At 42.2% G+C, this 13,043-nt stretch overlaps 2 protein-coding genes across 5 annotated transcripts in view; one reads left to right on the top strand and one right to left on the bottom strand.

Annotated features, from left to right (window-relative positions):
• CERT1 (ceramide transporter 1) overlaps positions 1 to 3,133 on the top strand; it is an 80,456-nt gene extending 77,323 nt beyond the window's left edge. For all 4 annotated transcript variants that reach the window (XM_064735186.1, XM_064735187.1, XM_064735189.1 and 1 more), the window contains one exon: positions 179 to 3,133. The gene's annotated coding sequence lies outside the window, so the exon portion shown is untranslated. The remainder of the gene's footprint in view (positions 1 to 178) is intronic.
• A 2,601-nt stretch (positions 3,134 to 5,734) lies between these two features.
• MED18 (mediator complex subunit 18) lies at positions 5,735 to 6,702 on the bottom strand. The gene is made up of 2 exons (XM_064735807.1): positions 6,566 to 6,702; positions 5,735 to 6,404 (listed from the first exon to the last, which is right to left on the bottom strand). Exons 1-2 carry the CDS (start codon positions 6,636 to 6,638, stop codon positions 5,851 to 5,853), a joined length of 627 nt encoding a protein of 208 aa, XP_064591877.1. The 5' UTR covers positions 6,639 to 6,702; the 3' UTR covers positions 5,735 to 5,850.
• Positions 6,703 to 13,043: the final 6,341 nt, after the last annotated feature.

The raw sequence follows: 13,043 nt of genomic DNA on the forward strand, positions 1-13,043 counted from the left end.
CAATTTTAAATTTGTTAGAGAAGCAGTGTAAGTAAAGCATTAGAAACATGGCATCACAACGCAACAGTTAGCATGTGATCGTAGCAATCCTGATGATACCTAAGGTATTTAACAAGTTCATTTTACTCGCAGTATACAAACTTGTCAGTGCTGTATTCTTTTCTTTGCTTACCTGCAGCAATCAGAACAAGACTGGGTGAGCATTCCACATGGGAGAAGTGACCATGCACAGAGCACTCCATGCTGGAACGAAGGATCTACAGTCTTTTTATGGCCCAGGTTCTAGGCTTTGTGTACTGAAGTGAAGAAGTGTTGCAACACCATGGGCCTGAATATTTAACAATAGCTCTCTCCTGCTAACTTTCTTGCTGAATCAGTGTGTAATTATAAATACATGTATTGATAACATGTATATGGCTCTATTTTTATTTGCTTGCTTTAGAAGAAGAAAAGCGCATACAGCTTTGAATCACCAACATGGGCTACTGTGTTAATTTTAAACAAGTTGTAGAATTTCATTGTCAACCTTCCTAAGATACTTGTGCAGTTTTTGTGCATGTGTAAAAAGCACAAGAGACAAATGCACATATAGCATACTGTATGTGCTTTATATGCACAAAAATCTGTGTGATATTTTGGGGTTGTTGAAAGGAGTGGCTTCAGTAAAACCTTGGTAACTTGTTGGCAGGTTTTATTTTGCTTTGTATAATCACAGTTCATTGCTGCTGGTTTCTATAATGAATCATCTTGTTACATAAAATGCCAGTTAATATCTGAGGGCTGTCAATATCCTTATGACTTTGCCTTTTCTATTGTCTTACTCTTATGACGATCTTTAGTTCTGAAGGAGTAAGAGTGTGAAAAGCTTTATTTTTTTCCAGATATCTTTATATTTCTATTGTATTTTTTAGTTATGTAATATGTGCTGCATAATTTTTGTTATTAAACATGATCCAGAAATACCTAGAAAGATTCTGTATGAGAGGGCAAGAGACTGCCTAAAATCTGGGAGACATCTGTCCATGCTATCTGTGGACTGCTTTCTTGGATGATATCTGGGGCTTTCCCAAAGCTGTGAGAAGGTACAGTATAATATTTATTGAAGTAATTTGGATTACATAAAACAACATTCCCAGTCTAGATTGAGGATGAGTACATTATTTTCAGATCCTGCATGTGTTTTCCTCATCTCAATAAATCTGTGCTATGAGGTTCATGTAGAAAATTATTTGCCTCTTGATCAAAAACTCATCAGAGCTATAAGAATGCATAGTTCTTGCTGGAAAGTTCCCTTTAGCTGCTGTGAAAATTTAAATGTCAGATGTTTGCCTGCCTTTGATTCTGGAGATACTTGTTAAGAGAGGACTGTGTTGGGCTAGTACTGACTGTGAGGTCTTTTATCCATGTCCTATAGTTGGAAACTCTTCAGAGACTGCTCGGTGTTTCACTAAACTGGGTATCTTGAGGAAAAAGTTTCAGATATATTTTCTTTAAAAGAAAGCTGAAAGTCAGATTTATTTGAGATAGTGTGCTAGGTGCCTGAAAAGAGATATAATACAGTAACTTAGTGAAGATTTGGTTAAATGAGTAAATATGATCTGCACAGTGTTGAAAAACATCTCTGTTCATCTTCTCTGTAGAAATGAAATCATATCTAACACATGATTACACACGCATGCAGATTTCATGCTCCATAACTCCTCCCTTTTTATTTGCCTTTCTCTAATGGTGTGCATGGAATATGCCTTATTACAGAGTTATTCTGTTCATTTGAATATGTAGAAAAGTGCCTATATGGTAATGTTAGCAAGGCAAATAAGATGAAAATTTGTACATCTTTACTATATCACCACTGAGCATTTTATATACCAATGTTAAAAAACAAAATCTTATACCTCAAAATGTACGTCATCTTTTTACAATCACCAAGCAGTGGTACATTCCATCATAGCCACTGATGGGAACTTTAAAAAAAAAGTCCAAAATATAAAGAGTTTAACTCCTTATTTGCCATTTCTGGTAATTGTTGGAACACGGGCAAGTTTATTAATTTAATAGGATAGCTTTATTTTACAAAGGTATGGAAAGTTTACAAAGCAGTATATAAACTTATATCATTAGTTGCATTTGCACTAAATGTGATGTACTTTTGCGATTTATTCTGTAAATAAAATGACACTACAGATACTATTTGTAAAGAGTATGTTTTACTTTTAGATAAAGGCACTGGTACTTCACTGTAGCTAGCCCTGCCCAATCAGATTTGTAAGAGGCTTTTTAAAGACCATGGAAGGAGTTACGTGACTGAGAAATCATTATTAATGGACCTCTGGAAAAGTAATCTCATAAGGCAGTAGGCCTCTCATATTGTCCTTGTGTGAGTAGCCATTAGATCCTTTCTTCTGGAAGGGATGTTGCTTTTATGGTTTCATACAATTTACCCTGTCTCTTGAGCCCATCTCTCTTGTCAGTCACTGCCATGTCTGTGCGCTCTGAGTTCATTTCCTCCTGTTAACAGATCAAGAGTGTTAACACAGCTGTGGTGGTCTTTGCAGAAGCAGCTTCTGACTCTAGAATGGTTGTTTTGTAAGCTAAACCAGTTCAAAAGGCTGAAAATGCAGCAATCATAGGATATTGTTCTCTGGATATCTGCATCTATTTGGAGAATTTGGATGTTGCCAAACTAGATCTGAAGGACATGACTTGATAGAACTTGTACTGGGAATGAAGATGAGATGGTCATTGTTATTCTGTCTGAGAACCTGAAAATCTTTGACAAATTTATCTGTGAAAAATGTGATGCACTTTGTAAAAACCTTACCTTTTACTTAATTGGGCTGAGCTGGCTTATCTGAAGTTGTGCAGATTCTCTTTAATCAGATTGTCCACCTGTATTTTTGTCAAGTTGTACAGATAATGCTGTATTTGAATTGCCACTGTTCATTTACAGACTTAAAACATGAATCATATTTTTGAGTACCTTGAGTGTGTAGAGTTGTAACTGTTCTATAATAGCTTTATGATCCTAATGATAAGTTTTAAAAATTAAAAGAAGTTGGCTCTTACATGTTACAATCACAAATTTAAAACCAGTATTTAAAATTTAAAAAGTATTAAAAATTATGAAGAAAAATCTTGGCTTCTTGTTGTTTTTAACTTCCCAATATTTGGAGAAACCTTGCCTTTTAAACAACTTTTAAATCATTAATGAAATTATATACAATGTTCTAGTGCATGGAAAACATTTAACAGGAAAGCAGTTTACTTGTGTTACTGACATCACTGAGATGGAAACATGAATGCCACATTAGTTTACACATTGAGAAGTTCATTTTGTGCGAGCATTCAGAGGGGTGTAAAAAGGTGCTCCTGGTAGAGTGTAGTTATAATGCAGAGCACTTCCGAAGTATGTCAGCTCTTCATTTGTAAGGAATAATACGATTCTAGGAGTTTGCATGGGAAGAGCAGCAACCCAGGACTAAGATGGGCTAAAGCATAAAGTTACGGCTTTTCCAAAGAAAGAGTAATTTTTAGTAACTGAGATAAGCTTCCATGAGCAATTTTTTTTAATAGTAGAAGTAAGTGGTCCCTAATAGATCAATAGCAATCCTACCTTTATTTGTTTCAGTAATTTCTACTTCCTTATATAGCAATCAGGAAAATTGGAAGAAATCTTACAGGTATGCAGGACTAGAGGAACACTTTGAAGTAACAGAAGGCATTACTTGAACAGAATCAAAACTTAAGCGCAGCTGTATCAGGTTTCTTGTAATACATTGCAAAACATAGAGTCCTGAGGTAACCTCTCACCTTGGAGAATGCAGCTATTTTACCCGGCAAAAAGAAGACTTTTTTTTACCCCCCCCAAAAAGTCGCATTTCACATTCATGGTACCGTAACTTACGTGCATAATTTAAAAATTAGATACTTTCCAGTAAAGAGGTTGAGCATTTCTGTGTAACTGCAGTACCATTTGACCCTGGATGATGAATGATAATTAGGGCTATGACACACAGTTTACTGGTGTCAATTACTAACACTAATCATCTGCCTCCACCTTTGACAAAGTTTTATAGGAGGAGAAAAATACATTTTGTTAGAAGAAAGGGACACACTTTGAACATTAGCAACTTGAAAGTGTCCTCAGCTGTAGCCATTGATGCAGTAAGCTCTTCTCTCTGCACACCTGCCTCTTCTGTACATGGACTACCGTAAGCATAAGGAAGCCTGATACCGAGGATTGCTGCAGTTTTCAGTGTTTAAACTCTCCTTAAAAATAAAAATATTTATTAAGTTGGATCAATTAATAGTTAGACCTATTGTCTTCCACAAGACTTCCTAAACTTTTGTGTGCCAGGAAATAAGCCACAGATTGTAAAGTTGTAGCCAGTGATTTTTAACTAGTGCAAAGAGTGGCAAAATATGACAGCAGCCCTAACAATTCCCATTTGCTGGGATAAGACTGTCACTCAACTGTGGAACAGCCTAGGAAGCTCCTAGGAAGTTATGCCCTGTATACGAGAGAATTCCAGCTCGGAGGCCCAGGATAGCGTGCTGTCTTGGTGAGGGTGAGCCATGCCCAAGTATGAGCAGAACCGCAGGTGTGTTTGTACCCTCCAGAAAACACCTGTAGTCAGGGTAATGAGCAGTGATGCTGGTGATGCCTCACTACTGCCCCATTGGAAATCACTGCTCTGTCTTCAGCCTGAGGGTGCTCAAGTACCAGCCCAGTAATCAAGGCCTCCCCACGCCCCACATCGGAGCCTGCAGCACTGATCCAGTTGAAAATGTAGCTATTAAAAACCTCCCGAACACTTGGAACACTTATCAGTGGGTGAAATGGTTGACCTCTGCAAAAAACCTGAGAAATTTAAATGAGCTCCTTTAACTTTCCTGGCTTTTATTTGACTGAACTGTACCTGAAAACTCTCAAACTTAATTCAAAAAACACTGAATTATCATGGCACTACTAGGGTAACTAACCATCCTACTAAGAGAGGTGCTAAGCAAAATCATCAGTAATTCAAGTAACAGATGCTGATTTGTTTGTAATACATTTTTAATGGAAAACTGTGAATAATTTTTTTAATATAAAGCACTTAACATTTCAATATTTAATATAGCTGTCAGCTGTGAGAAATTCAGTAATAAAAAGTACTTGGTAATTTACTTTCTTATTAACTAAGACTGTCCTAACCAATTCCAGTGAAAATAATGGAACACTGTCAAAAGATGTGAAAACCACTTGCAAATGTTCATATTACCAGATTTTCTTCCAACTCTAACTTTGGTTACATCAGAAGAAACAGTTTCCCTAACAAGTAGCTGTTCTTGTCATATAAGGTTTGGTGAAGAGGTGTACAGTTAATTGCTCTTTCATATAGCAGTTTCTGTGTTTATGCTTGTGTGAAACAGCACCTCTTGCATTAAACTATATTAACTTCATCTATTACTGAAAAGAAAGTTTTGGATTACTAGGTAGGAAACACAAGTTGTGCTCTAAAAATCTTAAGACAGTAGTGGGATCTGGGTACACAGAGGGATGAATTCCAGTAAGTCTTGACATTTTTAGTGTTAGGCAATAGGCTTTTTAAGTTATCTCCCATGCAAGAGAAGGAAACTGTCAGTATTAACATTTACTGGTTTTTTTTGACAATGCTAATTTAAAGTGTCCACTTTTGTTCAAATTCACAAGTGAAGGAAAAAAACACTCAGTAATTATAACTGCCAAAACTGATATATAGGACTTTATTCCCTTCTCCCTGCTTTGATTTGCCCACAAAAAAACCTTTTATAAAAACATCATTTTCTGAAACACAAAAACGATGCCTTAATGGCCCAGATTTTCAATCACATTAGTCTTTTGGGGTCAATTTTCTCCAGGTGTACTAGAGGCTTCAGCTGCTCAGCAAAGTTCCTCATGTCATCAGAAACAATGTCCTGTCCTGCTGGCGCGACTACATTGAGCTCCACCAAGTAGGAGAGGGAGAGCGGCTCAATGCTCTCCGTGTTTCCTGGCATCAGGATGCGGTAGATCTTGTACACCACGATCTTCATGATGCCCTTGCGGAACACGTGCCCTTTGGCCACGAACTCGTGGTCCATGCGGAAGCCCATCTCCACCAGGAAGTCCGTCAGGTTGTCGGACGTGGCGATGTCCACGCAGTTGCGCACCAGCGCGTGGCGGTTCTTGTCGCCGATTTCGGGCTGTCCCAGGTAGCGCAGGTGCCAGGGCATGCCGCTCTTGTCCATGGAGCGCCGGGCGCGCAGCACGAAGGGGCTGGCCTGCTGCCCCTTCAGCAGGAACACCATCTCGTGGTCCAGGAAGGTCTCGGGCTCCATGTTGTCGCACAGCCCGCGCAGGCGGTGCAGGAGGCTCTCCAGGCTCTGGTCCAGCACGCTTCCTGCGGAGACAGCGCCACGACCATCGCCTCCCCCACAGGCCGAGCCGCGCTCCCTCCGCAGCGCGCCCGTCCCAGCGCCCTCCGGCCCGCCCGTGCGGGGCGCCAGCACCCCACCCCCTCCTCCCCCGCTGCCCGCGCTGCTCGGTCCCGCAGTCGCCTACCTTGGAGCAGGTACTCCATCATGTTGATGGTGCCGCCCGTGACGGGCATCATGGTCACCGGCGGCGCCTCCATCGTGCGCTCCGCACCGGCCCCGCGGCCTCGGCGGCAGCGGCGGGCAAGGCGGGCAAGGCGGCAGCAGCGCCCCCTGGCGGCTCGGCGGGGCCGGCGGGGGCTGCGGGTGGGGCGGGGCCGGCGCTGGGGGCGGGGGCTGGAGCGCCCGGCCCCACTCCCTCACACGGCCCGGGCGGGTTCCGGAAGCGAACACCGGCCAAGGACGGACCGGAACGCGGCTTTTTCCGCCTACCCTTGGCCTGCCGGACAGCTTCCTTAGCCCCAGGGTGCCGGAGCGCTGGAACAGACTACCGGGGAGGTTGTGGAGTGCCCCTCTCTGGAGCTATTCAAAACCCACCTGGATATTTTCCTGTGTCACCTGCTCTGAGTGACCCTGCCTCAGCAGGGGTGTTGGACTGGATTATCTCCAAAAGTCTCTTCCAACCCTAACGATTCTGTGATACTGTATTTCTGTCTTTTATTCTAGTTTGCTCAAAGCCAGGGATCAGGAGGTAACTCACGAAAGGCTGGCTCTGTTGTCATGAAACCTCTACACTATTTATACCTTTTAACAAGCAAAGGCATCAGCATTTGTTGTCTGTAAGTTGTATGACTTTTCTCCTAATTAGCACTCAAACCCTATTTGCTAGTTGTATCCCTTGCTTCTCCAAGAGAAGCGCCCTTTTAGGTTCTTCCAGGCATGGTTTTCCCTCCCCTTTGGATCGGGGTTTGGTGGTCAATGAGACAGTGGTCACGGTCATCCACTGCTGGAATTACCTTCCCTCACTTACTGCCCACTCCTGCTGACTTCACTCCTGGCAGCTCACATCCAGAGAGTCCATTTATCTTGGCATTGTCTTCTCCTTTCTTCAAAACAAAAGACGCAGCGTTCACAGTGCAATTGCTTAATCATAAGTGTTAAGCTACAGCTTCTGATTAACAACTAAAAGAAAAAAACCAAACCATTGCAAATTTGGTTCAAATCTTGAGACCTCAAATCTTGAGGGGCCCAATTCTCAAAGGGCTCACTGCCAGCCTCACCCTGATGCCTCTGGCTTTGGCTTTTATATTTTTCAGATTCTGTGCTGCCTTAAGGCATCACCCCAGCACAGGGGGCACAGTGGAGGAGAATGGGAGGCCAGCAGGCAGGCCCAACCACCAGGGGTCATCCTGGCTGCACCCACACCTCTCCCCAGGGAGAGGTGGCACATGCAATAAATTCTGTGTAAATTCCCCACCAGAAATGTTCCAATCTGTCTCTTACAGCAACAGCAAAGGGGTTGATGCTCTTGGGAGTTGGGCACCAGGCATCAGCTCCTGCAGCAGTTTGAGTTAAAAACTGTTACCAGAGGTGCAACACATGATTCATAGGTTTGGAAAGGCAGAAATCTCATCTGGGCCTGGTAAGGTGTGCGCCATTTCTAGGCAGAAAAGCTTCTGGTTTCAAAAAGTGATGAAAATGCCCAATATGTACCAGGTGAATTTTTACCTGTCAATACTCAAAATAGAGTTATAAACATGACTTTCTCTTAGCAGTTTTTTTTGTGTAGCAAACCTTTAGGCCACACAGAACGTGAACAGTATGTCTGTCTTTCCTTTATCAATATCTACACAGCTGTGGTATTCCCTGCCACCCCCCAGAAAAATTATACAAATTCTGGTACAAGCCAAAGACCTGCAAATGAGAAATGGCATAATTGTGCCCTCCCAGAGCAGTAATGGTTTGTGTCACCCCTGATGTACCAGAGGTAGTTTGGAGTACTGGCAAGCACGGTTGACCTGAGGGGTGCAGTGCAATCCATGAGGGGAATATTGACAAAGGAGGGAACCACAGCCCAAGGAGCTGCCATAGTGGATGCGCATTGTACATACTCCCCAGATTGCAGATAAGAGGCTTGTGTTGAAATAAAGTAAGAAAATAGTCAACAAAAGGTTTGAGTGATTGTTTTAAAAGCATTCCTAAGCTTCAAGGACCAAAAAATAGGTTTCCTCTTATATATGGATCAGCTTTACTTAGCTGATCATCATCATCATACAGTTAGCACGGAAAAAATATTGAGAAAGATAGCTAAGAAAAGTAAAAATTACTATAAAAAAGTATTTTAGCATTTCAAGAGGGGTAATTTCTGAGGTTCACTTCTCTCTGTGGTGATACCAATTTTCGCTTCTGTCTAGCTGAGGTGCATAATAGTGTTACTACATAAAACCTAAGAGGATGTCAAATTTCTGTCTCAAAGTAAAAATTCTTTCAAATTCCACAGCTGTCACTACTCTGAGTAATTTTGCACCACAATCTGACAAGCTATAGTGCAGTCCGGAAAAGAAATGTCCCAAAGAGGTCATCCCATCCCCCTGTAGTTCTAGAAAATGTAGGTGATAAAATGTGCCACAGCCACAGCATCTCCAAGTAACTTCTCTGGCAGAGTAAAAGGCAGCATAGTCCTGCATCTGCTGAGCTGCTTGTCACTGTGGGCTTGGAAGGTCTGGGGTACACCTACATACCTTTACGGGATCCTAAAGAAACTTTTTCTGCAGCTGTTGAAGATGGGATGCAGCAGACACCAACAGCAGGTGGTCAGACAGATGGAGGAGGTGGAGAGAAGCAAAGATAGTAATTAAGAGTAAACGTGTTATTCCCAGCCACCCACCTACATTTTGTTCAGCTCCCTTGAAAATCCATCTCACTCAGCTCTCTGTGTCAGGGAAATGGGCTGCCCATGTGGGACCAGGCCTTTATCTCAGCTCTGTGTCACATGCCAAGTGTTGGGAAACCTCAGGTGAAACGAGTGATCCAGCCATGATCTCATTGAAATAATACCAGCAGAAGGGAGGGTCAGCTAGACATAAACTGGATTAAAGGTTTCTAAAACTCAGAATTTTTTCTCACCCATGTTACAGATTTAAGGTTCGAATCCAATTTTGTTACATCTATGAATCAAAAATGCTTTCAGATTAAGCATACAGCACTCTACATTCACTCACAAATTAACAGCAAAAAGTCTTCCACCCCACAAATCTATGTGTTAGCTTTTTGAAATTATTGCAGTGAATCACACAATTATTTAGGCTGGAAAACATCTCAAAGTCATCAAACCCAACCTATGACTGAACATCACCTTGTCAAGTGGACCATGGCAGTGAGTGCTGCATCCATTTTTTCCTTCAACACTTCTGTTGATGATGACTCTACCACTTTCCTGGGCAGCCCATTCCAATGCTTGACAACTCTTTCAGTGAAGAAATACTTCCCAATGTCCAGCCTGAATCTCCCCAGGTGCAGGTTGAGGCCATTTCCTCTTGTCCTGTGACTTGTTGTCTGTGAGAGGAGAACAATCTGCACCTTTCTACAAACTCCTTTCAGGCAGTTGTAGAGAGTGATAAGGTCTCTCCTGAGCATGTGGTCTAACTTTAAAGCCCTTGTTTAAGATGCAAGTGCTTAACAAAATCAAACCTAAATTTCACTTGGGGTCTCATGGGACTAATGTCTCATACAGTATCAGTAAGTACATTTTAAAGGGGCTCACAAACTCCTTTCCACTTCTTTTCCCAGGAATTAAAAGGGCAAAAGCTCCTGACACCTGAGACTTTTCAACTTGCTCTGCTTTTGCAAACTTGCAACTTTCAAAAAGGCCCATTTGTCAATGACATTTTCTGGGGTTTAGAGGACAGTTAGGGTATTAAGTACCTTAATTAGTTTATGAGGTCATTACTTTGTATTCCTCTGTTTGCTCACCTTTTGGAAGAGGAGATTATTTTCTTGAATGAAATAACTAGACTTGTGGTGGGATACCTTGGCAGAGAGTGAAATGCTGACCACCTATACAGCAGGATTAGGCAGAAGAGTAGAATGAGAAAGCTCATGGGTCAAGAGAAAGACAGGAAGATTGCTTCCTGGTTTTTGTCAGGGCAGAACATTCTTGACACATGGAAAATCAATTTGTTGCTGATTTAAAATAATGGGAAGTTAATGGGAGACAGAAGGACAAACAGCACAATAAGTTGTCCTGCCCTTTTTCCTGAGCTCAACTCCATTCCTTTTCCCTGTAGGCTCCTCTACCAGAATCCTAAAATGATTAAGGTTGTAAAAGATTTCAAACCTTATCAAGTCCAATGGTGTACCAGTAAACCTTGTCCCTGGTTGCCCCATCTATGCCTCTTTTAACATTGCCAGGCTCAGTGATAGCTCCAGTGAGACTGCCAGAGCAGGGCAGTCTGTTCAGTGCTTGTCTCCCCTTTCAGTGAAGAACTTCCTGCTGATATCCAGTCTAGCCCTCCCCTGCTGCAGCTTGGGACTGCTTCCTCTTTTCCTCTTCTGCTTGTGCTCGTTAGCTGGGAGGAAAGACCAGCCCCACCTGGCTACAGCCTCCTTCCAGGCACTTGCAGAGAGCAATGATGTCTTCCCTGAGCCTCCTTTTTCCCAGACTGGACATCCCCAGCTCCCTCAGCCACTCCCCACAGGAGTTGTGCTCCAGATACTCCATCAACTCCATTGCTCTTCTCTGGACTCACTCCCGTATCTCAACATCTTTCTCATGCTGAGGGATAATTACTCTGCTCAGTTATGTAATAGGCAATTTAGATAATGATTTCATTACATAATTTGCATTAAGTCATTTTGTGTGTTAACAGATAATTCCGTGGCTGAGTTGTATGTCAGTAGTTGAAAGACCATTGTAACTAGCAGGACTACATCAAGTTATGGCACAAGCAGAGAAATTAATAATAAACATCCGGTAATTTGTGACTTACCATGAGCCTCAGTGTAATGCACATTATGATTTATTCCTCCCCATCTCACAAAGTAAGAACACTTTCCAAACGAGTTATTTCGGTGAACTGGCTATCCTGGTGGCTTGAGACTTTGCCCCATTCCTAAGATTGTATCACCAAAGCAAAAACTAAAGTTGCATGTAATTTTCTATGCTATGTGCTTGCGTTCCCAGGATTTTAAATGTAGAGTGCATTGTTAGATATTAAAAGAAACTGCTACAAGGAATTAAATTAGAATTCTCTGCTCTTCAGACTTACTTACCCAGGAACAATTTTCATGAGGGAAAACCAAGATTATCCTACAAAAAGTATAATTCTGTTTATCAAGAAACTCTGTGAACAGTGGTGTCACTCCTTGCACCTTATAGACCTACCCATTCTTTTTTCACTAAAGAAGCATCTTTTAGAGCCAGTATTCCCAAAGGTTCAACTAATTTAACCTCTGGTGTAGTAAAACTGTACCAGCTCACACAGAGCTATGCCAGCTCTCTCATAGAAAAGATGGGGAGTGACTCCTCTGTGTACCATTACATTTGTATGTGGTTTGTTTCGAGTACCTTTTTAAAAGAAGTTTTACCCTTAGCAGCATCGTTATACCTGAGCATAAACCTGTGCAGTGGGTGAGTGTGGCTTGTGGGTGAGAAACTGATGCAATCAGTGCTGGGCAAAAGAAGGTCGCAACATTGTCCATTTGTTTTGAGGATGAGGGAACGTTTTTAGTTGCCTAACTGTGGTCCTTCACTCAATGGTCCTGGGAGAGATTGATAATTGACATCATTTTCATGGCATAGTTATTTTCATCCTGGTGTTCCAGCTTGTGAAAGTGTGGACTGACCTTGTAGAATTCTTCTCCAAAAGGATGAACTGGGTACGGAAGAAATTATTTCTTGTGAGGGTGCTGAGATGGTGGAACTGGGAAATTATGGCTGGATCATGACAGGAAGTGTTCAAGGTCAGGTTGGATGGGGCTTTGAGCAACCTGACTTTATGTTTCTGGTGGTGGATAAAGAAAGAGGTGATTTTTTCCATTCTGCTACTGCTGCCTAGTGTGAGCAAGGAGGGAGAAAGGAAATATGGCTGGCTCCTGTTGACACTCAGGTTCTGTCTTGTGCACTGTGTCCACAGGAGAGGCCTCCAGGAGGATCCTGGGAGAGTAAGAGAAATGCTTCATGTCTGTTTCACTCTGTGCCATCAGGCCACACAACAGGAAGGAAGAATGTCAGGAAGGAACATGTCAGGTGCATCAGTCTGATGCCTTTCTAGCCTATGGACTCGACAGTGTTAGGTTTAGAGCTGGACTCAATGATTCTAAAATTCTGTTCTAAACAATTCTGTGATTCTCTGGTCTAGTGAAGGTATATGTGCCAACAGCAGGGGGGGTTGAAATTAATGCTCTTTTAAGCCCCTTCCAACCCACACCCTTCTGTGATTCTAAGAGCTGGTCTTTACTTGGCTTTTGTGGATCTCATTTGTTGTGGGTATTGGTGCCAAGATCCAGATTTTCTATTTTTGTACAGGCTGCGGCTGGGATGAAATTGGTTGTCTCCACAGCAGCCTGTATGAGGCTGTGTTCTGGATCAGTGATTAAGAACATTGGTTACACAGCAGTGTTTCGGCTGTTGCTGAGCAGGGGTTGCCAGCATCAAGGCCTTATTT

The sequence above is a fragment of the Zonotrichia leucophrys genome, chromosome Z (assembly GCF_028769735.1).
Source record: "Zonotrichia leucophrys gambelii isolate GWCS_2022_RI chromosome Z, RI_Zleu_2.0, whole genome shotgun sequence".
In the NCBI taxonomy this organism is placed as follows: Eukaryota; Metazoa; Chordata; class Aves; order Passeriformes; family Passerellidae; genus Zonotrichia; species Zonotrichia leucophrys.

What these genes read in the sequence shown, in the direction of transcription:
- MED18 (XM_064735807.1), bottom strand. Translation starts at nt 6,638, where the DNA reads ATGGAGGCGCCGCCGGTGACCATGATGCCCGTCACGGGCGGCACCATC. An exon ending in GATGGAGTACCTGCTCCAAG is followed by an intron (nt 6,405 to 6,565) that starts GTAGGCGACTGC and finishes CTGTCTCCGCAG; the next exon opens with GAAGCGTGCTGGACCAGAGC.